The sequence below is a fragment of the Grampus griseus genome (assembly GCF_964374135.1).
Source record: "Grampus griseus genome assembly, chromosome: 3".
In the NCBI taxonomy this organism is placed as follows: domain Eukaryota; kingdom Metazoa; phylum Chordata; class Mammalia; order Artiodactyla; family Delphinidae; genus Grampus; species Grampus griseus.
The window spans coordinates 111,442,751-111,470,729 of NC_139019.1; the positions used below are offsets into that span (position 1 = coordinate 111,442,751).

The 27,979-nt window shown below is 35.4% G+C and overlaps 1 protein-coding gene across 2 annotated transcripts in view; it reads left to right on the forward strand.

The window, feature by feature from the left end:
• Positions 1 to 27,979, forward strand: part of SEC24A (SEC24 homolog A, COPII coat complex component) — a 63,156-nt gene that overhangs the window by 17,996 nt on the left and 17,181 nt on the right. The window contains exons 3-15 of one of the 2 annotated variants that reach the window (XM_082649790.1): positions 1,560 to 1,730; positions 3,819 to 3,896; positions 4,472 to 4,632; positions 4,924 to 5,096; positions 7,566 to 7,668; positions 8,702 to 8,828; positions 10,569 to 10,678; positions 12,856 to 12,968; positions 14,329 to 14,447; positions 18,976 to 19,031; positions 20,126 to 20,332; positions 21,187 to 21,307; positions 21,627 to 21,785. In XM_082649790.1, the coding sequence (XP_082505916.1) occupies positions 1,560 to 1,730; positions 3,819 to 3,896; positions 4,472 to 4,632; positions 4,924 to 5,096; positions 7,566 to 7,668; positions 8,702 to 8,828; positions 10,569 to 10,678; positions 12,856 to 12,968; positions 14,329 to 14,447; positions 18,976 to 19,031; positions 20,126 to 20,332; positions 21,187 to 21,307; positions 21,627 to 21,785 (1,698 nt within the window). Of the gene's footprint in view, positions 1 to 1,559; positions 1,731 to 3,818; positions 3,897 to 4,471; positions 4,633 to 4,923; positions 5,097 to 7,565; positions 7,669 to 8,701; positions 8,829 to 10,568; positions 10,679 to 12,855; positions 12,969 to 14,328; positions 14,448 to 18,975; positions 19,032 to 19,403; positions 19,478 to 20,125; positions 20,333 to 21,186; positions 21,308 to 21,626; positions 21,786 to 27,979 lie in introns of those variants that run through there. The other variant, XM_082649791.1, reaches the window with a different exon arrangement.

The following is a 27,979-nucleotide window of genomic DNA, read 5'->3' on the forward strand; positions in this document are numbered from 1 at the left end:
TTTAGGGATCTCAGAAGGCAGATTCTGAAACTCTAACTATTAGTGTTCTAAATAAGAGTCATTCAACTTGAAAAAATAATGTCTATTTTATGAAATGTAGCCTATTCTGGATTCAACAATATTCCTCTTAAAGCTGTGAAAAATCTCTATCAGCTCACTTGTATTCTGTTAAACATTAGGTTGTTACATCTTTGTGGCCAGATGTATCAAACATTCTTATTCATGCTGAGTTGCAAATGTACCTTGCCCTTTTGTTCCTTTGACTTGTCTCTATTGCCATAGATACGTATGGGTGCTTCTTTGATAAGGGAGTTACATGGCAGTAATCTTTGTCTTCACCTTTGACAACAGGGCACTGATTAGTCTTGTTGGGAGATCATTTTTCAATTTGGCCCTGGAGAATTTGAACAGTATTGAAGAAACATAATGAAATTTTTCATATTTAGGTATCTTTATTCCTTTGATTTTACAAAATACAGGGTTTTACAAAATACAGGTAGAATATATTATATGTAAAATTTATTACCTATTTCACTTACAAATTCAGAGGATTAAAAGTCTTGTAATGAAAAATTAAATCACATGTATTTTATCAGTAGTATTATCAGTAGTATTTTATCTTCTTTATAGACTTTGTTCCTCCTCTTTAGCAAATGAGAAGGTGGAAGCAGTATTATTGATTTGAATGAACAGGTGGTTGTGGGTTTTGGAATTTTCCATGTCACACAGAAGAATTTCCCCAAGGGTAACTGACAATGTTTTTACAGTAGTCAGAACTCACTGTCCTAATAGAAAATTGGTGAAATTGAGGCAGTGAGATGCTGGTAGATACAAGGACAAATACCATGTCATTTCTTAGTTTTGTTTGATGGGTACTTTTAAACCTCTTGGATATCAGTGTTTCATAAGGTTTATACGTAAACTTTGGATCATTTCCTGATTTTTAAGCCTAGGGAGTGTTCTTAATATAGTATTTAAGCAATTATTGAAAGTAAACTACTTTTAATTATTATTAGGTAAACACTGAACAGTGTACACATTTATTATCTATTTTAACAGGTTATACCCCCAATAAAAATGAAGCAAAATGAAATAAAACTTGGAAAATTTAGGATAACCACAATAGTTTGTAGTTTTAGAAAGCTAACTCTAAACCTAATTGATGATAGTGAATGGACTATATTGATAGGTATTCATAAACTTTTATTAATGTTAATTTCTACTGGAATATTTGATGTGGCCTGTTGAAACTGACCAGTTAATGAAAAATTAATCAATAAACAGGGCATTGTATCTACTGTATAAGTGATTTGATGCTGACTTTATATTTATACTGCTTTAATAATCGACAGGTAAGAATTATGGTAGGAGAGACTTGGAAATGTGTAAAGTATGCATATAAATTAGAAAATCATTCATCTGGGAGGTTAACTTATTTCTAGTAATTTTTGGTTTGTAGTTGAAATATAGATTTGGAAGTTAGTTAGATTCGGTAAAAGGCCGTTTTGGCATTTTTCTTAAGTTCTTAAGTGTCATGTGAAAAACCACTGTTTCCATAGGATCTGCACCCCCCTTAGTGAATCCACCTCTGCCTACCACTTTTCAACCAGGAACTCCTCTTGGGCCCCCTCCAACTGGAGCACCACCTCCAGTGAGGGCCCTTACGCCTCAGAAATCAACACATAGAGCTGTGCCCCAGCCCACCTTTAATTCAGCTAGCAACCAAGAAGGTAAGCAAGACAAAAACCAAGTCGCGTCCTAAAGTTTTGACTCAGGGTGGAAAGATGAATATTATCTGAATTCCGTGCATTCAAGTCATATTCTAACAGAAAATCTAGTTTTTTTGGTTAGGGATGCCCCTCAGGAATTTAGAGTTTAAAAAAGTTTCTCGGTATTCCACTGCCCCATTCTGGGCTGTGGAATAGCTTTTGGGATCACTGTTGACTTTTTTTGTTGCTGTGCAGATTTTAAAAATCGTGGCTATAAAGTTACATGTCTTTTGGGAGAGGGAGGCGAGAGAGGAAATTTTGCTTTTCTGGACATGATGTTAGAACTATCCTTTTAATACATTAGCCCTTTTTTATGAAGCAGTATTTTGCTTGCCACTCTTACTGTAAATGTAACAAATATTTATGAGCCTAAATAAAAAGTCAAATATACAAACATTTTGATGTTTTATAATTTTAAAGCATTGTCTTCAGAGGTAACTTTAACATATAAGTTTATTAATTTAAACAAAATATTTTATAAAATAAGAAATTTGATTTTAGCCATAATATAACCATTGCAACAAGATTGGAAATAGGAAAACAGAAGAGGAGGGGAAAAAACCACTGCCCATATCCTACTACTCAATATAATCAATATTATCATTTTTGTATTTTCTTCTACCATTTCCTCTTTTTAGTATTGTTAGTAGGGAAAAAACTGACCTGTGTATAATTTGAAAAGAATGGTGTTAACAATGAGTAACAAAATGATAAAGCCGTGTCCCAGTGGTTGCCACCTGATAATTTTGAATATCAAGCTACAATAAGTATTTAAACTTTTAATCAACTAAAAATATGCTCAATGTTTTTGTTTCTACAAAACAGTTTTACTAAGGTTTTCTGTATCAACTCATGGCTAAAGACCTGGTGGTCTTGAGAATTGGAAAGGAGTTACTAACTTTATGAAACCATTAAACTTATCTATTTGGTGTTAAAACTGTTAAAAGTTAGCACCTTTATACTTAGGTGCTAGAGGTTGATACTATTCATTGATTTTAGTTTCTTCTGTACACAAATTAGAGCTAATAAATAGCAGAGGTACATAATGATAAATTTTTATTATTCATTTTAGTGGTTGTTTGCTAGACCAAAGCAATTGTTCTAATTAATATATATCACCTTAAAGTTAACTCTAGATTCTGCTCTGTTCCATATTTTTATTTTTTAAAATTTTTTTCTTGTATTCTATTTTTTTTGAATTTTATTTTATTTTTTTATACAGCAGGTTCTTATTAGTCATCCATTTTATACACATCAGTGTATACATGTCAATCCCAATCTCCCAATTCATACCCCCTCCCTCGCCACTTTCCCCCCTTGGTGTCCATACATTTGTTCTTTGTGTCTCAATTTCTGCCCTGCAAACCGGTTTTTCTAGGTTCCACATATATGCGTTAATATATGATATTTGTTTTTCTTGCTGACTTACTTACTTTTTTTTTTTTTTTTTTTTTTTGCGGTACGCGGGCCTCTCACTGTTGTGGCCTCTCCCGTTGTGCACAGTCTCCGGACGTGCAGCCTCAGTGGCCATGGCTCACGGGCCTAGCCGCTCCACGGCACGTGGGATCTTCCCGGACCGGGGCATGAACCCATGTCCCCTGCATCGGCAGGCGGACTCTCAACCACTGCGCCACCAGGGAAGCCCTTACTTACATATTTTTTTAAAAAGGTTTTTATCCTCATAAATTTATTTCATCCTTAAATAGTATTGATTTTGGTGACTTATTTTAGTGTGTACTGCTCCTTAGAAGTTTTTAATGCTGCTCTCAGAACTAGTAAAATCTTTCAGGTAGTATATAATTTTATAAACTACACAAAGTACCATTCTTTTTGGAAGCTTATAAAGTTATTTGAAACTTTTATATATTTTGTATATTTAAAATCTTACATTGTTTGAAATTTTTATTTCAACATTTAACATTTCCTGGGTTGTGGTTTAAACTATTTGTCATTTGGAAAGTTATCATAAATTTTAAACGTTAGCTCAAATCTTGCAAAAATTATAATAATGGTTCTAATTTAAATATTGTTAATAAACTTCCTCCTTAGGTATTATACCAAATACCAATAATGGATCTATGGTGGTTCACAATAGTTATGATGAAATTGAAGGCGGTGGCTTCTTGGGTGAGATGCTATGAAAGTTTTTTTGTTTTTTTAAGTATGTGTTCCTTGTAGGAAACAAAGAAGAAAACTTCATAATTATGTCACACAATGATACCTACTGTTAGCATTTTTAATCTCCATGTGTTTAGATTTTTTGTTAGGTTTTTATCCCCTTTAGGACTGGGATTATGGGCTTTATTATTATTATGTTATGACCGAAGAGTATTTTTTTCAATTAAATCTATTTAAATTTACTTATCCAGTTGAACATTTAGTATGTTTTAATTAAAGTTGTTTTGACTTAAATTTTAGTCTGAATACAAAGTTTAGTACATGATACGAGATATGAGAGTAAATTAATTATACTAAACTTATTTTTGTGTGTTTACAGCTGTAGTCCACTTTAGCTAGATTTTAATCATTGCTCTTACTTTGTTACTAGTGTTTATTTGTTTTACTTTACAAAATTGATGAATGAAAGTATTAAATTACCCAAAGGATTTTAGAGTTATGATTTCTATAATTTAATGGATGTGTGTGTTGATTTAAAGTACTCTGGAGTGTTAAATAGAACTTAAAAGTTACCTTGTTTCTAGCAACACCACAGCTTACTAATAAGAATCCTACAATGAGCCGAAGTGTTGGATATTCATATCCCTCCTTACCACCTGGTTATCAGAACACAATACCACCTAGTACAACAGGAATGCCACCCTCTTCCTTGAATTATCCAAGTGGTCCACAGGCATTTACTCAGGTATACTTTTTGTTTTTGTTTTTTTACCTGTATTCCACTTCAGTTTAAACTGTATTCACATGAAAAAATTTTAGGAAGGTATGATGAAAATTTTTAACCAGTTAGAATGGTAATAAATATTTCATAAGGCCTTCGTCCTGTTACATATCTCCAGAACCAAAAAATTGACCAGGAAATCTAGATTATAGTGTTGTTATTTAGAGAGAAATTAAGTAACCAAGTCCTTATACTCTTCTCTTTTCAACTGAAGACATTATAAAGGCTACTTACTTTGAAATTATATATCTTTAGACTCCTTTAGGTGCTAATCATTTACCTGCAAGCATGAGTGGATTAAGTCTACATCCAGAGGGGCTATGGGTTATCAATCTACTTCAAGAAAGAAACATGCTTCCATTGACACCTTTGCAGCCTCCTGTTCCAAATTTGCATGAAGATATTCAGAAACTCAACTGTAACCCAGAGTAAGGCTTCAAACAGTGCTTCTTATTAAATATGACATTTTACTTGTTCTAAAATTCTTCCAGATTATTTTTGAGCTTCATGTGTTACGAACAAGCTATACAAATGTATTAATTTATGAAAGTAGTTCTGCATGCAGAAAACAGCGCTTTGTTAGTTGCTTACTTGATATTTGAAATATTCTAAGTCAAGAAATAGAGGGCTTCCCCGGTGGCACAGTGGTTGAGAGTCTGCCTGCCGATGCAGGGGACGCAGGTTCGTGTCCCGGTCCGGGAAGATCCCACATGCCGCGGAGCGGTTGGGCCCTTGAGCCATGGCCGCTGAGCCTGCGCGTCCGGAGCCTGTGCTCCGCAACGGGAGAGGCCACAGCAGTGGGAGGCCCGCGTACCACAAAAAAAGAAAGAAATAGAGTTGTAACCCCTGATCTGATAGCTACTCTTATCAGCTCTAATGGGACTATGATATTCATTATCATTATGGTGATTACATTATATTTTCAAAGTCCAAAGGACAGAGACTTGATTCTATATAATCCTTTATTTGCTCTCATTTTAAATTGTTTTTCATAACCAACATAATTATAATACTCTTTTCTCTCTTAAAATTGATTGTGAGTTTAAGTGTATATGAAGACTTTCTGATAAACTGAATTTTGTTATTTTTATTTATTTTAAAAATTTATTATTTATTTGGCTGCATTGGGTCTTAGTTGCAGCATGTGGGATCTTTGTTGTGGCATGTGGGATCTTTCGTTGCGGTGTGGGGGCTCTTCTCTAGTTGTTGTGCACAGGCTCCAGAGCGTGTGGGCTCAGTAGTTGCAGCACTCGGGCTCCAGAGTGCGTGGGCTCTCTAGTTATGGTGTGTGGGCTCCAGAGCACATGGGCTTAGTTGCCCTGCAGTATGTGGGATCTTAGTTGCCCAACCAGGGATCAAACTATTGTCCCCTGCATTGGAAGGTGGATTCTTTTTTTAAAAAATTTATTTATTTATTTATTTATTTGTTTGTTTTGGCTGTGTTGGGTCTTCGTTTCTGTTCATGGGCTTTCTTTAGTTGCGGCGAGCGGGGGCCACTCTTCATCGCGGTGCGCGGGCCTCTCACTGTCGCGGCCTCTCTTGTTGCGGAGCACAAGCTCCAGACGCGCAGGCTCAGTAGTTATGGCTCACGGGCCTAGTTGCTCCGCGGCATGTGGGATCTTCCCAGACCAGGGCTCGAACCCATGTCCCCTGCATTGGCAGGCAGACTCTCAACCACTGCGCCACCAGGGAAGCCCCTGGAAGGCGGATTCTTAACCACTGGACCACCAGGGAAGTCCCTGAATTTTTTTTTTAATTAATTAATTTTTATTTTTGGCTGCGTTGGGTCTTCGTTGCTACATGTGGGCTTTCTCTAGTTGTGGTGAGCGGGGGCTACTCTTCGTTGTGGCGCACGGGCTTCTCACTGCAGTGGCTTCTTTTGTTGCAGAGCACAGGCTTTAGGTGCACGGGCTTCAGTAGTTGTGGCATACGGGCTCAGTAGTTGTGGCACATGGGCTCAGTAGTTGTGGCTCGCGGGCTCTAGAGTGCAGGCTCAGTAGTTGTAGCACAGGGGCTTAGTTGCTCCGCGGCATGTGGGATATTCCCTGCGTTGGCAGGCGGATTCTTAACTACTGAGCCACCAGAATTGGGAAGCCCAATTTTGTTATTTTTAAATAGTCTTTTTAAAACCATCAGTAAAACTGAGCTTTTCAGTAATACACTTAACTTTTTTTTTAAGATTTATTATTTATTTATTTATTTATTTAATTTATTTTTGGCTGCATTGGGTCTTAGTTGCAGTACTCAGAATTTTCCTTGAGGCATGCAGGATCCTTCATTTCAGTGCGCGGGCTCTTCGTTGTGGTGCACGGGCTTCTCGTTGTGGCGAGTAGCTTTTCTCTTCTGTAGTGGCATGCAGGCTCCAGGGCGCATGGGCTCTGTATTTGTGGCACGCAGGATCTAGTTGAGGCGTACGTGAGCTCAGTAGTTGTGGCACGCAGGCTTAGTTGCCCTGAGGCGTGTTGGATCTTAGTTTTCTGACCAGGGATTGAACCCGTGTCCCCTGCATTGTAAGGCAGATTCTTTACCACTGGACCACCAGGGAAAGTCCCAGTAATACGCTTAACTTTGCATGTGCAAATTTGGGTCATCACCTTTAAATTCCAGTGCCATCTAGATTTATATAAAGAAAACTAAGTTCTTTGGTAGTCTAGACTGTCTTATGCACAAGCTGAGAAGAAAATTTGTTTTAGTTATATAAAATGGGATTATAACCGTCCACCCTTTCTTTCTGAATAGGATTTAAATATTTAAAAAGGATAAGATTTGTGAGGGCCTATTGAAATACTTCATTTGTAATCTGATCCAATGTTAAAATGTGTACCTTTTAAGTCTTTTTATTTTTGTCCAAAAATAGTCATAGTAATAACTGACAAATGATTTTTACATTGATATAGGTTATTCCGATGCACACTGACTAGCATTCCTCAGACTCAGGCCTTACTGAATAAAGCCAAACTTCCTTTGGGACTGCTGCTTCATCCTTTTAAAGACCTAGTGGTATGTTTTACTAGCGAAAGTAAATGTTTTGTGGAAAATTATCTTGGTGGTAAGGAATTTTTTATAATAGTGCAAGAATTTGTTTGAGCTATCTTTAGGAATTTGACCATTGGCCGATTCCTTTATTTGTATTTCAGCCAAAAATATTATCAAACGCTTTCACAAAGAGATAAAATAAACGTATTGTTGAAAAATTCAGGAGGTACTGAATAGAATAGAGGTACTGAAGAAAATAAATAAATGAACCATACTATTTTAACAAGTTGTAAATTGTTTACCCATTAAAATACTTTACCCATTCTCCCAGTTCTTCCATTCTTGGAGTAAAATCTGTTGCTTTAAGAAGCTGTTTCCAAAAAGAAGAAGAAAAGAAAAAAAGCCCTTCTACTTTTGTCCTAAGGCTCTGGGACCTTGACATGTGACCACATACGGGTTGAGAGAATCAGTCCATAAGTGAAGTGACTTTCCCAATACAAACCTCCTTTTGGTAATAGGATTGTATTGCCTTTACTGATTTTTGACTTTAACTTTACATCTTTTAAAACGTAGGATAAACTTTAAATAGGAGCATAATTGCGAAGTCCAATAAAATATTTAAATATAATTTAACCATACCTTACTTTGTGACAGTTCTTTTATGAGAACTTAGTAACCTGTTAATATAACATGAAGAAGCTTCCTAATGATTTAATTAGTCATTTTTTTAGAATATTGATCCTTCCTTCACCATTCATCTCACAGATATGTTGTAAATTTACTATGTTGGTTTTGCAATGTAAACTTTTAATGAGAAAATAAATACTTTTTAAAAGGCAAAATTTAATGAGAATGGTCCTGGGGAAAATCACTAGAGTTTAAGAACCAGTACATTTCATTACATAATTTTTTGTTTGGCAGCTTGGACACATTTTTTTACCCTAGTTTCTTCTCTAAAATTATAATATCCCAACAATTATTTGGAAGGTATGGATTAAGTGCTTGACCTTTAGACATGATCATCATTGTCTTTAATAATTTAGTCCTTTTTTTTCAGCAATTGCCTGTGGTTACCTCTAGTACAATTGTGAGATGCCGTTCATGCAGGACATACATCAACCCTTTTGTCAGCTTTCTTGATCAAAGGAGATGGAAATGTAACTTATGTTACCGAGTCAATGATGGTATGTTTTTTTTTTTCCAAACATTTAAACATTTCTACATGCATTGTAGGGAAATCAGATAACACAAATGTGAAGTTAAAAAACAAAACAAAACCCGGTCTTATTTACCCGTAATCCTTTCACTCAGATACAACTTCTTTTAACTATTTTCTAGGCATTTATACTTATATATAAATAATAATATACTTCTTAAGCAAAAAATGTGATACTACTACTTTGATACCACTTTTTTACATTTATTCTGTTGGGTATATAATAAATGGCATATTTCATGGTATTATTTAAGCCTGTAATTTAAGAAATATTTTTATTTAGAAATTGTCCCATGCCTTTTCTCTAGGGTGAAAGAAAATAAGCCCACAGAGTAGCTGCCATTAGCTTCATTCACTGCTGTATGAAGGGAGGTGGGCAGTGCTAGGTTAGTTGAATGTAGTTTTTTTAGTAGCTGATGAGGAGGGGATCTTCTTCAGTAACTGTTTCACAATTTATATTTGAGGAATATCATCTAACCAACAACATTCTATTAGGATTAGAGAAGAAAAAAAGGGCATGCCGTTACCCACAATGAAAATTTGGTCTCTGTTTAGAAGGAAATTTCATTAAGCATTGGGAAATAGAGGAACTTGAGAGGTTTTTTTTTTTTTTTTTTTTTTTTTTGCGGTATGCGGGCCTCTCACTGTTGTAGCCTCTCCCATTGCGGAGCACAGTCTCCGGACGTGCAGGCTCAGCGGCCATGGCTCATGGGCCCAGCCACTCCGCGGTATGTGGGATCTTCCCAGACCAGGGCACGAACCCATATCCCCTGCATTGGCAGGCGGACACTTGAGAGATTTTTTATAACCGTTTTTATTGTTTGTGTTTTTAGAGTAGAAGAAGTGAGGGTAGAAAAAGAGCATTCTTTTTACTCTGTAATAATGTAGAAAATGTATGTATTTATAGTGTTTAGTACACTTTTAAAATCTTATGTATATATGCTTCAATATATGAAATTAAATTATAATAAGGGTTGAAGTCACTTTTCTGTGCAGCCCCGACCATTTCATGAACTATGGCTTACCCTTTAGCATATATAGGAATTTGAATTTTTACACAGTTCCTGGGAAGATAGATGAAATGATAATTATGAGGGGGGGATTTTTTCAGAAACCAACGCCTGTGGCCGTAATATGTCTCTGGTCAAAAATGTGTTAATTTAGAAAATACTCTTTGAGCACTAGTGTTTTATAGGCAGTAGGCAACTGATATTCCATAGAGGTCTTATAACTATTGAAACTCACCATACCCTTAGGCTTTAACCTTTGAAGTATTTTACCATAGCTTTCTAGGGGCAACCAGAGTCTGTACATTTCATACGTCAAATGTTATTATCCATGTACCACTGTGAAATTTAAGACAAAGTTTAGTCTTGCATTTAAGAAAATAATTGGCATTTAATGAATTTTTATCATCCTTTCAAACTACTTTAGGAAAGCAGCTTTCCAAGAATTAAGAGAAAAAAGGATATTAGAAGATAGGGAAAGAAAAATCATAGTGCTTGTGGTTGTAAGAGCAAAACATACTTAGTGCCATTCAGTGTGGAGGGGAATTGAATGGGACTCAAAAACAAAGTGTATTTAACCCTTAATATTTAGTCTATATTGAATTATTTATAAATTCCTAAATTAAAAAAAACAGCCAAACGCAAGCTATATTAAACTTAATCCTTTCAGTTTTAACATTATATATTGTTAACTCACATAGTTCCTGAAGAATTCATGTACAACCCTTTGACCAGAGTCTATGGAGAACCTCATAGAAGACCTGAAGTTCAAAATGCTACTATTGAGTTTATGGCTCCTTCAGAATACATGGTAAACTTTCATTTTTTATATAGCACAAATATTTCATTATACTTGGTTTTAAATAAAATATAAAATCCTTTAACCAAAATTTTATATTTTTAATTTATAAAAGTTATCCTTGTTCATTATAAAAGTAGTTAATTTATATATAAGGGTAAGTTTGAAAAGTAAAAGTGTAAAGTTCCACTTATGTTTCTTGGGCATCCATCCAGAAATTTGCAATATATTATTGGGATCATACTTAACTTTTAGGTCACTTCCAGTTTTTTCTGTTACTAATAATGATGTGATGCACATCATCTTTGCAACTACTTTTATACACTTGTGTGAATATCTGAGGTCTTGCATTTGAAAAGATAATAATTATGCCTAATGTTTAACTAGCACTATGCATTTTATAAAGCACTTATATATTTTTGATTATCACAAATAACTCTTAAGCTGTTAATCCTGTTTTACGGATGTGAAACAAATTTAGTTAGGTGACTTTCCAGATCTTCTTTAGCAGGTGCTAGAGGTCTCATAAAAATTTAGGATTTTTGATTTGATTTCCCTTTCCGCATGCAATAATTGCCTCTAAGGAAAGGGAATATGAAGATAAGATTTAATACCAACTTTTAATATTTTATTTTAGTATATTTTTGTGGAATAGTCTCTATCTGGTCAATTGGGGCCATTTAGTATAGATATTTTGAAGATTCAGTCTCTTTTCATCACATAGAAATTTCAGTGTAGAAAACATTTTTGTGACACTTAAATGGCTGGTGATCGCTTTCTGTAGTGTAGCTGTCCCTCTGTTGAATTAAAACCAAAAAATCAGAAGCATTTGTTCTTTTGAATTGGCCTTCCTGGGTTTCTTTAACTCCCAGGTTTTGTAAAAATGGCTTCCTTTAAATTTGGAAATTTGCCTATAGCAAGAGGTTTTCTTCCTTCCTGACTTACCTCTTGGGCAACAGATTCTATGGATTTTGCAAGTGATATGTGCAAAATAATATAAAAGTTAATATACTACACGTGGAGTTCTGATTGTGGTTATTTGGTGCTTTTTATTTTATTTTATTATTTTTATTGAAAACTTAAAATACTTTTTATTTTGAGACAATTTTAGACTTATATAAGGATGGCAAAAATAGCACAAAGAGTCCACCCAGCTACCCCTAATGTAAACATTTTATGTAGCTCTAGGACAGTCATCAAGCTTAAATTAACACTAGCACAACACTATGAATGAAACTACGGACTTCACTTGGATTTCACTAGTTTTTCCACTTAACATCCTTTCTCTGTCCCAGGATTCAATCCACATTGCATTTAGTTTCTGTTCCTTTAGTCTGCTCTCATCTGTGGCAGTTCCTTAGCTTTTCCTTGTCTTTCATGATGAGCTTTTTTTTTTTAAATTAATTTTTATTGGAATATAGTTGCTTTACAATGTTGTGTTAGTTTCTGCTGTACAGCAAAGTGAATCAGTTATACGTATATCCCCTCTTTTTTAGATTTCCTTCCCATTTAGGTCACCACAGATCACTGCGTAGGGTTCCCTGTGCTAAACAGTAGGTGCTCATTAGTTATCTATTTTATGCACAGTAGTGTATATCAGTCAATCCCAATCTCCCATTTTGTACCTGCCTCCCCACCCCGCCCCGGCTTTTTACTGAATTGAAAACAAATCTTTGGACTTGGAAGTTTAAAATATACTTGTACATTTTTCTGGAACTTGGCTGAAGTGTGTTGATTAAATAACCAGCTCAGGCTAACTTGATAGTCATTTTCAGAGCTGTACATTTCCCTAAATTGTGAAATATAATGTACATATGGAAAAGCCTATAAAATATAAATATATAGGTTACCAAATAATCATAGCACCACTGTTGCACCACATAGGTCAAGAAATTGAACATTACCGATGCTCATAAATACCTTTCTGATCACATTTCTTCCTCTTCCTGTCCTAGAAAAAAATACTCCTCTGACCTATGATAATCATATCCTCATTGTCCTTTTTCTAAGTATGCATCTGAAGAAAACTTCTTTCCATATTATTTTCTTAATGTATTATTATTTATTGTGGTCTCCACTTAATCTGTAAATACTGCTTATTTTATTCTTTTGCTATATAGACACAACAAATGGTAAGTTTAAATTTAATTCTATTAATTGTATTTAATGAGATCCTTTTTCTCCTTCAGTTACGACCACCTCAACCTCCAGTGTACCTTTTTGTATTTGATGTGTCTCACAATGCAGTTGAAACTGGATACTTGAATTCAGTTTGCCAGAGTTTGTTAGACAATCTGGATTTGTAAGTATCTTAATTCAGGTTAAATTATAAATGGTGTTTGTAAAATGAATAAGTAGTTTCAAACTATATTTTAAAAGTTATGTAATTATGTTCTAAAAGTCCACTTAAATCAGTAGATAACTTTAGGCCTCACTTTCTCTGAGAAACATTAATTTATTTTAACTTTTTATTATGGAAAAATTTCAAATATGTAGTAAATAGAAAGAATGTAATGAAGTTCCAGGTACCCATCCTTCAACTTCAATATTTTTAGCATTCAGCTGTTCTTGCCTCATCTAACCCTGCCCTTCCCCCTTTTTTCCCTAGAGTGTTTTATTACAAATCTCAGTCAGTATATCATGTACCTAGAAATACTTGGAATTATTTTTAACCCTAACTAAGATATGAGAATCACATCAAACAAAATTAGCAATAATTCCATAATGTGATATAATACCCAGTTCAATTTTTGTTCCTGGTTGTCTCCAGAATGTCTTTTTACTGTGTGTTTGTTGAAATAAGAATCTAAACAGTATCTACACATTGCATTTGCTGGTCATATCTCTTAAGCCTCTTAAAATAACTGTACTTTAAGTGGTTCTTAGATACTTAGTGTAACACATAAAAGCTAATGTGACCTTTCAGTGTAATGAAATACTATTGTGCTCTTGTGTGTAAGGAAGAATGTGTAGGACCAAATCTCATCAGAAGTGGACTAACTCCCTCACCTTGGCGAAGGGCATTCTTGTTCTTATCAGCATTTGTATTTTTAATGTTGTAGGTTATGTATGGGGATTGTCTGTTGATGAGAGAGTTCACTGACTCACCCAAGCATGAACAACAAAAATGAAAACTAGTTTGTCTTTCCCCTTATGAAACTATGGTCTACATATTTAAGTTCTTCAAAAACAGATCTTTCTGTTGATCATCTTAAATGAATGCATTAAACAATATAAAAAGAGGTTTGGGCAATGTTTTTTTAAAGATATGCTGTTCATAAATTTATATTACATTTTAGAGTTGGTGTTTGGTAATTTTTTTGAAGTATTTTTTATAAATTAAAATCATCTACAAACTTCTGTATATACTTTCCACTATTTTTTATATCTCATTTCCTAAGTGATATAACTTTATATAGTATAATGAGTTTTGGATTGCTGTATTATTGCTGGGTTTTGTTGATTGTTTGACTTATATATAGTGTTTTCTTTTGAGTAGTGTATGTTTTCATGGTTATTAAATATTGCACGGGTTAAAAACATTTATGTTGGGGCAGTTTTCATAACACAGAAGTAGATATTTGTATTTAACTCTTTGCAGATATTTTAGGTATATATGTATATGGGAAAACTACAAAATACTCTTCTGAATTTGTTTTTAGGCTTCCTGGCAACACTAGGACAAAAATTGGCTTCATAACATTTGATAGTACAATCCACTTCTACAGCCTTCAAGAAGGTCTATCTCAACCTCAGATGCTAATAGTTTCAGATATTGAAGGTATATATTATATACTTAAAATTATTGAACTGCCTGAGGAGCTTTTAGTTTTAGAAATATTTCGTGACTGTTCAACAAACTAGCAGCATATGGTATGATTCTACTATACTGAGGAAAACCTTGAGTATAAAATCATAAGATTTTTGGAATTATAAGAGTCCCTCAGGGCTTCCCTGGTGGTGCAGTGGTTGAGAGTCCGCCTGCCGATACAGGGGACACGGGTTCGTGCCCCGGTCTGAGAAGATCCCACATGCCGCGGAGCGGCTGGGCCCATGAGCCATGGCCGCTGAGCCTGCGTGTCTGGAGCCTGTGCTCCGCAACGGGAGAGGCCACAACAGTGAGAGGCCCACGTACCGCAAAAAAAAAAAAAAGAGTCCCTCAGTCAAATCTCTCATTTTATAGAAGAGGAAACAGAATTATGGAGGTAAAGTGAGTTCTGAACAAGTCAACAAAAAACAAGTTAATGTTAAAGCTCATTCAAAAAGTATTTGAGGATAGACCTAGATTAATTGAACAGAATAGAGAGCCCAGAAATAAGCCCTCACAAATATGTTCAGTTGATTTTTGATAAGGACGCCAAGACCATTCAATGGGGAAAAGACAGTCTTTTCAACAAATGGTTCTGGGAAAACCAAACATGCAAAAGAATGAAGTTAGACCCTTACCATAAACCATATAAAAAAAAATTAACTCAGTGGATCAAAGACTTAAACTTAAGAACTAAAACTGTAAAACTCTTAGAAGGAAACATAGGGGAAAATCTTAATGACATTGGGTTTGGCAGTGATTTCTTGGATATGACACTAAAAGCAGAAGCAACAAAAGAAAAAATAAATAAGTTGGATGTTATCACTGTTAAAATACTTTTGTACATGAAAGAAAACTGTCAAGAGAGTAAAAAGTCACAAAATGGGAGAAAATATATGCATATGCAAATAACACATATGATGAAGGATTAATATAAAGAGCTTCTCAACTCAGCAACAACAAGAAGAAAACACAATTCAAAAATGGACGAAGGACTCAAATAGACAATTCTCCAAAGATGTACAAATGGCCAATAAACACGTGAAAAAATGCTCAACATTATTAGTCACTAAAGAAATGTAAATCAAAATCACAATGAGATACCACTTCACATCCACTAGAATGGTTATTATTTTTTTAAAAATGGAAAATAACAAGGGCTGGCAAGGATGTGGAAACATTGGAACTGTTGTATATTGCTGGTGGGAATGTAGCATGGTGCAGTATTATGGAAAACAATTTGGCAGTTCCTCAAAAAGTTAGACATAGAATTACCATTATGATCTACCAATTCTGCTTCCCAGTATATACCTAAAAGAATTGAAAGCAGAAACTCAAACAAATACTCATATACCAATGTTCATAGCAACATTATTCACAGTAGCCAAAAGTTGGAAACAACCTAAGTATCCATCAAGAGATGATTCGTTAAATAATGTGGTATATACATATAATGGAATATTTTTCATCCCTAAGAATGAAATTCTGATGCATGCTACAACATGAATGAACCTTGAAAACATTATATCAATACTAAGTTAAATAAACCGGATGCAAAAGGACAAAGATTATATGATTCCGCTTGTATGAGGTACCGGGAATGGGTGAATTCATAGAGATATAGGTTAGGAAGTAGATTATAGATTACCAGGAGCTTGTGGGAAGGGAGAAATTATTTAATGGGTACTGTTTAGGATGATGAAAATGTTCTGAAAATACATAATGATGATGGTTACACAACATTGTGAATGTACTTAATACTACTGAATTGTACACTTAAAAATGATTAAGGTGATACATTTTGTATATTATGTATATTTTACCACAGTTTAAAAAATTAACTCCAAATGGATCATAGATCTGAGTATGAGACTAAAACTATAAAATTGTTAAAAGAAAACATAGAAGTAAGTCTTTTTGACCTTGAATTAGGCAGTGATTTCTTAGATATAACACCAAAAACACAAATACCAAAAGAAAAAACAGATAAGTTGGGCTTCCTAACAATTAAAAACCTTTGGATAAACAGCATGGTCCTACAGTAGAGCACAGGGAACTATATTCAATATCCTGTGATAAACCAAAATGGAAAAGAAAATGTATATGTATAACTGAATCACTTTGCTGTACAGCAGAAATTAGCACAACATTGTAAATCAACTATACTTCAATAAACTAAAAAAACATAAAAATTTTTAAAAATTAAAAAAGATTAAAACCTTTTGTGTTTCAAAGGATGCCATCATGAAAGTGAAGAATGAGAGAATGAGAGAAAATATTTGCAAGTTATGTATCTGATCAAAATTTATATCTAGATTATGTAAAAAACTTCTACAACTTATTAAAAAGACAACCTAATTAAAAAGTGGGCAAAGGATTTGAATAGACATGTTTCTATTCAATACACCATATTCAATATTCTGTATAGGCAATTGGCTCATAATCCCTTGAAAAGATGCTCCACATCATGAGTTATCAGGGAAATGCAAATGAAAACCACAGTGAAATGCCACATCACACCAGTTAAAAAAAATTCTCAAAACCAAAATTTTTTGTTGCTCTGAGCATATCTGAATAGCTGGGAAGGTTCCATGAGTATTGGTTTTGGGGTTACAAATAAATTTTAATAAGTAGGCAAGTTTGCAACTATAAAATCTATGAATTAGGAGAATTGACTGTACAACTTTAAAATTAAATAGTTGAATAGAGCCCCCTTCTGTCTTGGTTGTTCCAGGTCTCACAACAGAGCAGCCACGTCAGTCATTCATTTCCCTTATCTATTTACCCAGCTACTTATTTGGCATAAAATAAAATCACTGAACAGGTGATTCTGATGATGGGCCAAGTTGTGAATTTACTGATATGGTCCAGCTTCTCAATTTTATACATGAGCTGATAAACGGAATATCCCTTGCTGGATGTCACATAGCAAAAATTTTTTTAAAGGACAGTAACAAGTATTTGCAAGGATGTGGAGAAATTGGAACCCTCATTCACTAGTAGTAGGAATGGAAAATGGTGCTGCCATTAGGGAAATCATTTTGTCAGTTCCTCTAGAAGTTAAACATAGAGTTACCATATAACCAGCAATTTTACTTAATAGGTATATGCTCAAGAAAATTAAAAACATGTCTATACTATAAAGCAACTACACTTCAATTTTTTAAAATTGCTAAATACGAATTATTAAAAATAAAACAATACAGAACATGTCCACACAAAAATGTGTATGTGAATGTTGGTAGCAACTCAGCCAAGAAGTGGCAACAACCCAACATAAACAAAACGTAGAATATCCATACAATGAAATGTTTTGTTACTCAGCAATAAAAAAGAATAAAGTACTGATAAATGCTACAACATGGATGAACCTTGAACACATGAAGCTAAGTGTAAGAAGCCAGTCACAAAGGACCTCATAGTGTGACTCCGTTAATATGAAATGTCGAGAATAGGCCAATCCAGAGACAGAAAGTGGCTGCCTAGAGCTGTGGGAGTTGACGGGGAATTGAGGAATGACTGGTAATTGGTGTGGGGTTCCCTTTTGGGATGATGAAAAGGATCTGGAATTAGTGGTGTTAGTTGTACAACTATGCATATATTAAAAATCACTGAATTGTATCTTCTGCAAGGGTAAATTTTATGGTATGTGAATTATATCTTAAAACTTTTATTAAAATCTGTTTAATTTTAAAGAAAAAGGTAGAAATCTAAACAATAGTACATTTTTTATATGATAGTTAAAGTATTTAATGTTTCAAATTATTTGTTGGTGTTATTTTTCATGAACATTATGATGAGCCTTATTTTCGTAATTTTTAAATAAAAAATAGTACAAAAATGTAGAAAGTGAGACCCCCTCATAATCCTGCATCACCACCCACATTTCCTTCCCAGTTGCTTCCTTCTAAGAAAGGATATTTAATTCCTAAGAAAGAATAAATTTGAATCCTGAGAAGCTCTTCTGATGTGGCCATTTAGCATACCTCCTGATTCACTTGACCTCGTGGTCCCATAAGTATAATGGGGGCCTTCTTTATGAGAAAGTATGTGCCTTATGAATGACAGAGCTGTTGGTGGGCTGTATTACTTCCATGTCAAGACACAGAATTCTTGTGTGTCATCTTAGTCAACTTTTTTTTTTAATGCCAAGAGTGTTTCTTTGGCTGGCTTCTGGGGCTAAGCAAGAATTCTAAAGCAGGATTCTAAATTGTCTTTAACCTAAGAAGCAGAGTACTTGTACAAACCCTTACTGAGTGCTTGTGGGTCAGTGTTTTCTATTTGGGAGGCTATTTACCTTTTACATGGTAATAGATAAGCTGCAGTAAAAGCCTAGATCAGTGCTCTTTTGGTGACTGAACATACGTAGACATTGCTGTACAAATGGAGAAGGTGGCTCTTCTCTAAGTATGGGGGTGGTTAATTATATCACTGTTAATGTATTTGGAACATCTTTAACAATTAAGTTTTGTTTAAGAGAAATATTTATTTGTTCTTTCAGATGTTTTTATACCTATGCCAGAGAACTTATTAGTAAATTTAAATGAAAGTAAAGAGGTAAGGGACACTTTCCTATCTGACATGTTTAATTGAAATGTTGAAGGAATATATTTTTAAAACGAACTTTAAGTAGAATTTTGCTTCTCTCTGTGACATTTCTAAGATGTATAGCATTTTATATTTGCAGTTAGTTAAAATTCGTCAGATGAACAGCTTTTGATTTTGCCCTTGAACTGATGGCTTTTAAGTTTAATGTATCCATTTGTAGTAGGGTAGAAGATAAGCCTATTCCATAAATGAGAGAAACCTGAAGGAAACCTGCCTTGCCAGCCATTTGGGAAATTGGGAGGGTTGCTGAGATAAGCTTCTGGTCACTACATAGAAGCACTTTAGGCTGCTTTCAGTGCCCTTTGCTTTTCTGATTCACAGAGTGTCATTGGGGTCAGTTCAGAAGAAACTCTTATTACCTGCCTGGAAATTGCCATGAGATAATACAGTGAGAGGTGAACAGAATGTGTCTGAAGGGGGGATGTTGTCTACCCTGTACATGCATATATGCCGTAGGGGTAACATTTTAACTAGCAAGTCTATGGTCTCAGCTGTTGGCAATGGTGACTTCGCCATAGTGTGAAGTATTTTTTTCCCATTAACTCTCTTTATTTGTACAACCTAACCTGAATAGGTAGTTGTTATTTGTTTTGTTTTTCTTTTGTAGTAATATTACTAGTTGGCAAATTTACTGGCTATCTTAGATTTTGCAGTAGGGAAGAGTTAAACGCACTTTGGAACTGAAAAGAATAAAGTGTATAGAGGTGATTGAGAAGGCCATATTTCATGGCATTTAAATATGTAAAATCTCTAAACTGTGATGGTTCTTTTGGATACATTTGGACTTATAGTCTTGCTGGACTACTGCATGTGCAAGAACTGTAAGGCCCCAATTTTGATTTGTCTTGCTTGCCAATTTATAATGTTGACTTAAAATGGCTTTCTTGTCATTTGACCAACTTCATTGTTTACTGTACTGTCTGTAGATTCTCTGACCATCATCATGACTCAATGTCTTGTCTATTGTATGAGTTAGTGACTTAACGTGAAAAAAAATTTTTTTTATTGTAACACTCTTGAGTTTTCTTGCTTTATTTCACAAGCTCGTCCAAGATTTACTGAAAACTTTGCCGCAAATGTTCACCAAGACCCTGGAGACCCAGAGTGCCTTGGGTCCAGCCCTTCAGGCTGCCTTTAAGCTGATGTCCCCAACTGGTGGTCGAATGTCTGTTTTTCAAACACAACTCCCAACTCTTGGAGTGGGAGCCCTGAAACCACGAGAGGAACCCAACCAAAGGTCATCTGCTAAGGTTAGAAAGTCATCAAGTGCATGATAAGATTTATGCTGGTGTTTTGTCCCTTTGAGTACAGAGCTTATTTCAAATTTAGTTTTCAGTTGTGAAAAGGAGGGAATATAAGGAAATGGATAAAGCGTTTCTCCTCTTTTATGTAGACATTTCTATTTTATTACATTATTTTCTATCTGATTCACCCTTACCTTATGTATAGATCTTTAGCAGGCCATAGCAATGCCACCTGCCTTTGATGAGAAAGTCAGGCAGACTAAGAGAATATGCTTGCCAGGGACAAAGTAGAACCTGGATGATGAATAAAAAGTAGTCATGGTTCGGTATATTGACTGCCATGGATTGCTTTTGAGCAACTTGTGTGTGTAAACTTAGTTTGAGATGTGTATTTCTCAAAAGATTATGATAGTGTGGCCATATACTGTAATGATTAAGGTGTCAGTCTTGGAATAAGTCTGCCTAAGTCTCACTGCTTTTTAGATGTGTGAGCTTGAATAGTTACATAATATCTTTGCCCCTCTTTTTCCTTATATTTATAAAATGAAAATATCGATAGTACCCATCTCCTATGATAGATGAAAAGTATTACATATGAATTTAGAAGCTTCTAGCATAATAAGCATTTAATAGATTATCAAAATTAGTATAATAGGTGTATTTCTTTTTAAAAGTAAAAAAAAATAGTAAATTCTTAAGCAGGACATGTTTCATACTGAAAAAAGAGGAAATATCACGGAACAAAAGGATTTTGTAGAATGCCCAAGGATAATTGTTAACCCTTGGTATATATGGATAGGTGTATAAATTTTATGACAATTTAATGATTTAAAATTTTTTCTCTTTGTAATTATGAATAGGAAATTCACTTGACACCATCAACTGACTTCTATAAGAAATTAGCCTTGGACTGTTCTGGTCAGCAGGTAGCTGTTGACTTATTCCTTCTCAGTGGACAGTATTCTGATTTGGCTTCTCTGGGTAAGTTCTTCCTAGTGATTATTTTTCTCATGTGAATGTCAAAATGGTATTTTTATGACGATATGTTAAAGAGAGGACAAAGTGAAAGAATTCTTATTCCCTTGGGAAGTTAGTTTAGTTTATAATAAACCTTATAGTCTTATACTCTGAATATTTATAATAGAGAAATTTCTATATTACTATTTAAAGGGATGAAATAATTCTTTTTTGCCAATATCTTAGGAGACTAAGGAAAGATTGATTCAAATATTTGTAGTTACTCTGGTGTAGTAATAGTAGTTAATGGCAGAATTTAAAAGGAGTATGTGTTCTCTTCCAGGTTGTATTTCTCGGTATTCAGCAGGTAGTGTCTATTATTATCCCTCTTACCACCATCAGCACAACCCAGTGCAAGTGCAGAAATTACAGAAGGAACTACAGAGATACCTCACTCGGAAGATTGGCTTTGAGGCAGTCATGAGGATTCGGTGCACCAAAGGTGAGGGCACTATTTTTTTTTTACACTTACAAAGACGTAAATGTTGCTTTTGATATGAATAAATATACACATATATTCACCTGGTCTTTTCTCATAAGATTTGTTCTTCTAAAAAAAAATGATTTGTTCTTCTAAGGTATTGTACTTACTTTGATGGACTATGCAATTAAGAATAGAGAAGACACATATTGAAAAACTAAGGACTATTTTTTTATAAGAATTGCTATTTTTTTAATGTATTATTTTATTTATTTATTAATTTTTTTGGCTGTGTTGGGTCTTCGTTGCTGCAAGCGGGCTTTCTCTAGTTGCAGCGAGTGGGCTTCTCATTGCGGTGGCTTCTCTTGTTGCAGAGTGCGGGCTCTAGGTGCGCTGGCTTCAGTAGTTGTGGCTCACAGGCTCTAGAGCCCAGGCTCAGTAGTTGTGGCACATGGGCTTAGTTGCTCCACGGCATGTGGGATCTTCCCGGACCAGGGCTCGAACCTGCGTCCCCTGCATTGGCTGGCGGATTCTTAACCTCTGCGCCACCTGGGAAGCCCTAGGGACTATTTTGAATATACTAAAAACCACTGAATTGTACACTTGAAAAGTGTGGGGTTTTTTGTATGTGAATTGTATCTCAGTGAAAAAATATCTCATCTCCAAAGAAAATAAAACATATTACTGATGGATTTTTATTCCACTTATTGAACAGTAGTAGTGGAAGATCTTTTTTTTTACAACTATTTTTTTAAAATTAATTAATTTATTTTTGGCTGTGTTGGGTCTTCGTTTCTGTGCTAGGACTTTCTCTAGTTGCGGTGAGTGGGAACCACTCTTCATCGCGGTGCGTGGACCTCTCACTGTCGCAGCCTCTCTTGTTGTGGAGCACAAGCTCCAGATGCGCAGGCTCAGTAGCTGTGGCTCACGGGCCTAGTTGCTCTGCGGCATGTGGGATCTTCCCAGACCAGGGCTTGGACCCGTGTCCCCTGCATTGGCAGGCAGATTCTCAACCACTGCGCCACCAGGGAAGCCCACAACTATTTTTTAAAATTGTGGTAAAACAGATATAACATAAAGTTTACCATTTTACAGGACTCCCCTGGTGGTCCAGTGGTTAAAACTCCATGCTTCCGACGCAGGGGCTCAGGTTCAATCCCTGGTCGGGAAACTAAGATCCCACATGCTGCACAGTGCAGCCAAAAAATTAAAAATTAAAATTTTTTTTTTACCATTTTACCATTTTTAAGTATACATTTGAGTGGCATTAAGTACATTCTCATTGTTGTGCAGCCATCACCACCATCCATCTCCAGAAGTCGGGTATCTTTTAGTTTGTGTTCTTCTCATTCTGCACCTGCTACTAATACCTTGCCACACTGTTGCTTTGGAAATAGTCTCACAGTTTCAGAATGCGTATGTTCAATATGTTTTTCAGGATAAATGTTTTGTGGTTGCTAAATGTGACAACTATTTTCTTATGAAAGTGGGAAATTATAATTCTTGATATTTCATTTCTCCACATTATCAACCTGTTTCTACTCTTTTATTCAGATTTTAAAATATTACTGCTCTGTAAAGGGGTATGAAGCAATAATTTTTTACAGTGGAAAGATTATGTGAAATATGTAGCAAAAAATAGATATCAAAAGATAAGGATCCACAAACCTGTCCACTAGATAGATGTTAAAATCTGTTGATCAAATGACGTGTCAAATGAAGTATCAGATAAACACTTAAGAGGTTGCCACATCTCCAAACAGCACACAGATATTGGTGTCACCCATAACAGATCAGTTTCCACAATAGCATTCTGTTTCCTTTTTTTTAATAGAAGCTTTATTGAGATAAAATTTACATATCTTACAATTTATCCATTTGAAATGTACAATTCAGTGGTTTTAAATATATTCACCATGATATTACCATGATCAATTTTAGAACACTTTCATCATTCCAGTACAGCTACCCTGTACTGATTAGGAGTCACTTTTCATTCCCCCACCTAGTCGACTGCCAGTCTACTTTCTGTCTCTGGACTCACCTGTTCTGGGTATTTCATATTAATGGAGTCATACAATATGAGGTCCTCTGTAACTGGCTTCTTACACTTTAATGTTTTCAAGGTTCATCCATGTTATAGCATATATCAGTATTTCACTACCCCCCCCTTAAAAAATATTTCATTTGTTTTTATTTCTCATAGTATTCCATTGTATAGATACCTCATTTTGTTTGTCCTTTCATCAGTTGATGAATATTTGGGTTGTTTCCACTTTTTGGGTATTATGAATAGTATTGCTATGAACTTTTTTTTTTTTTTTTTTTTAAATTTTGACCACACTGTGTAGCACGTGGGATCTTAGTTCCCCAAGCAGGGGTAGCACGTGGGATCTTAGTTCCCCAAGCAGGGGTCGAACCCACGCCCCCTGCAGTGGAAGCGCGGAGCCCTAACCACTGGACTGCCAGGGATGTCCCTTGCTATGAACATGTGTGTAGAGGGTTTTGGACCTGTTTTCATTTCTCTCAGGTCTATACCTAAGGTATATACTTGAGTCATAAGGTAGCTATGTTTAGCTTTTTGAGGAACAGCCGGACTGTTTTCTAGAAGTTGCACCATTTTACATTCCCACTAACAGTGAAAGTACTGATTTCTTCACATCCTTTTCAAAACTTGTTATTGTCCTGTTTTTTTTTTAGCCATCTTAGTGGGTGTGATGTGGTATCTTGTTGAGGTTTTGATTTGTATTTCCCTGTTCATGAATGAGGTTGAACATCTTTTCTTGTGCTTATTGGTTATTTATCTTCTTTGGAGAAATGTCTATGCAGATCCTTTTTCCATTTAAAAACTTGGTATGTTTGTCTTTTTATTATTGAGTTTTAAGTGTTCTTTATATGTTTTTAGATACAAGGCCTCTATCAAATATATGATTTGCAAAATACTTTCTCCATTTTGTGGGTTGCCTTTTTCACTTTCTTAATGGTACCCTTTGAGGCACAATTGTTTTTAATTTTGGTGATGTCCCATTTATCAACTTTTTCTGTTTGTGTTTTTGGTATCTTAATGTAGCATTAAACCACTGCTTAATCCAAGGTCATGAACATTTATATGTATGTTGTCTTCTAAGACTTTTATAGTTATAATTCTTATATTTAAGTCTTCGATTTATTTTTAGTTAGTTTTTGTATTTGATGAGGTAGGTGTTTGACTTCATTCTTTTGCATCTGGATATACATTTGTCCCAGCACCTTTTGTTAAAAAGACTATTCTCTCAGGCTTCCCTGGTGGCGCAGTGGTTGGGAGTCCGCCTGCCGATGCAGGGGACACAGGTTCGTGCCCCGGTCTGGGAAGATCCCACGTGCCGCCGAGCAGCTGGGCCTGTGAGCCATGGCCGCTGAGCCTGTGCGTCCGGAGCCTGTGCTCCGCAACGGGAGAGGCCGCAGCGGTGAGAGGCCCACATACCGCAAAAAAAAAAAAAAAAAAAAAAGACTTCTCTTCCTATTGAAATGTCTTGGTGTCCATGGCCCCTTGTTGAAAATTAGTTGATGATAAATGTGAGGGTTTGTTTCTGGATTCTGAATTTTATTCTTTTAATCTATGTCTGTCTTATGCCAGTACCAAACTTTCTTGACTGTTGTGACTTTGTAATAAGTTTGAAATTAGGAAGTATGAGTCCTCCCAACTTTTCTCTTCCTTACCAAGATGGTTATGATATTCTGGGTCCCTTGCATTTCCGTATGAATTTTAGTTTCATCTTGTCAGTTTCTGCAAAGAAGCCAGCTGGTATTGGATAGGAATTGTATATAATAGGTTAATTTGGGGAATATTGGCATCTTAACAATAATAAGTCTTCCCATCCAAAAACATGGTATGTCTCTTCTTTAATTTTTTCGACAATATTTTGCAGTTTTCAGAATGTAAGTTTTGCATTTCTTTTGTTAAATTTATTCCTAAATATTTTTTCCATTATATTTTAAATAGAATTATTTTTAAAATTTATTTCTCCTATAAATATAATTAATTCTTTGTATACTGATCTTGTATCCAGCAACCTTGTTGAACTTGCTTCTTAATTCTAATAGTTTTTTAGTATTTATGTTTTAAAGGGCCCATTTGTCATATCCCATTCATTCAAGATTGATGGACCTCAGAAATGATTATTTCTGCAGATATTGGCTCTAAATTAAGGGGAATGTACATCCTAAAAGTGCTTTTAAGACTTTTTCTACTTGGCAGGACAGAAGCTATTTTATATGTACCAAACTTTGCATAAAGAGCTTGGACATAGAAACCAACCTATGCCCTCTTTCTAGAGTGCTTAATTTACTAAATCTTTGTGGTTAATTTGTTTAGGTTTCTCTCTCTTTTAATGATAAATTACATTAAATTCATATTACATGAAATAATATGCTCTTGGTAAAGCTACAAAAAAAAAAGGTACAGTACAAAAAGATATAAAATGAGAAATTAAACTTAAACCAGTATAGTCTACCTCAGAGTTTCTCATATGCCCTTGAAAAAGTTTTCCCGTTCATATATAAGCATGGGAATATATTTTCGCCTTCAAATAAAAGCAGCGAGGGGGCTTCCCTGGTGGCGCAGTGGTTGAGAGTCCGCCTGCTGATGCAGGGGACACGGGTTTGTGCCCCGGTCCGGGAAGATCCCACATGCCGCGGAGCGGCTGGGCCCGTGAGCCATGGCCGCTGAGCCTGCGCGTCCGGAGCCTGTGCTTCGCAACGGGAGAGGCCACAACAGTGAGAGGCCCGCGTACTGCAAAAAAAAAGAAAAGAAAATATACCTGTTATTTGTAAAAAATGAAAACATTATTGATAAAGCTAAAGTCCTCTTGTATAAGCTTGTGTGTGTGTTATTTCACTTTCAATCCATCCTTATGTAGTCACTATAACCACATTGTGGTAATGCTAAGTTTTTCTATACGTTTACATACATATGTACCTCTCCATGGAAAATATATAGTACAGTGTAGTAGCATAAATAACGTTGTACATGTTTTCAGCAAGTCTTGGGCCTCTCACTGTTGTGGCCTCTCCCGTTGCGGAGCACAGGCTCTGGACGCGCAGGCTCAGCGGCCATGGCTCACGGGCCTAGCCGCTCTGCGGCATGTGGGATCTTCCCGGACCAGGGCACGAACCCATGTCCCCTGCATCGGCAGGCGGACTCTCAACCACTGCGCCACCAGGGAAGCCCAGCAAGTCTTGAAGATCTAATAATAATTAGTTTATGTAGATCTGTCTCATGCTTTTTAACTTCTACCCAGTACTCAGTAGAATGTAAAAATCACAATTTAGTTATTTTCCTACTGGTTGTCATTGAAGATATTTCTGATTTTTTTTGTTATGATTAATTTTTTTTGCACATATAAATTTGGCACTCAATTGTATCTATAGAATAAATTCTTTTTTTTTTTTTTTGAGTTGTCAAGTGTGAGCAAATACCAGTTGTGAGATTTGTTAGTAGAAACACTGTTACGAGGATATTTTATGAGGATATTCTAGGATAAATTCTTAGTTATGGAATTACTGGAGTCGAAGTAAGTACCCATTTAGAATTTTGGTAGATATTGCCAAATTATTATCGAAAAAAGTTTTTTGAAAATTTGAATTCATTTAAGAAGATATCTTTTATTCCTTCCCCACTCTCACTAACTACTATGTATTCTTTAATATGATTCTGCTTCCAGTTACAATGTGTGGGTTGTTTTTCTCCACACTACCAAGCAGTTAACTCAGTTCTGACATCGTCTGTGTGGAGCTAACATCAGATCCCACAGGTTACGGGCTCAGTCTCACAAGACCGTCTCCCATCCTCCCCCCCCCCAACCCCATTTCAGAAACCAGTTGCAAGTCCAGTTTGTTACCTGTGCTTCTGACCAACTGGCTATAGATTGGATGTTCCAACAAATCCCTCCTTTGGTTGAAATTATTGGCTAGAGTGGCTTATAGAACTCAGAGAAACATTTTAATTACTAGATTACTGGTTTATTTTAAATAACTCAAGAACAGCAAAATAGAAAAGATGCATAGAGCAAGGTATAGGGAAAGGGCATGGAGCTTCTGGAGCTTGCTTGCTCTCTTTGAGAGCTTCACTCTCCCCAAATCTCCACGTATTCACAATCCCGGAGCTCTCTAAAGGACCCCATCCTTTTGGGGTTTTATGGAGGCTTTATTACATAGTCATGACTGATAAATCACTG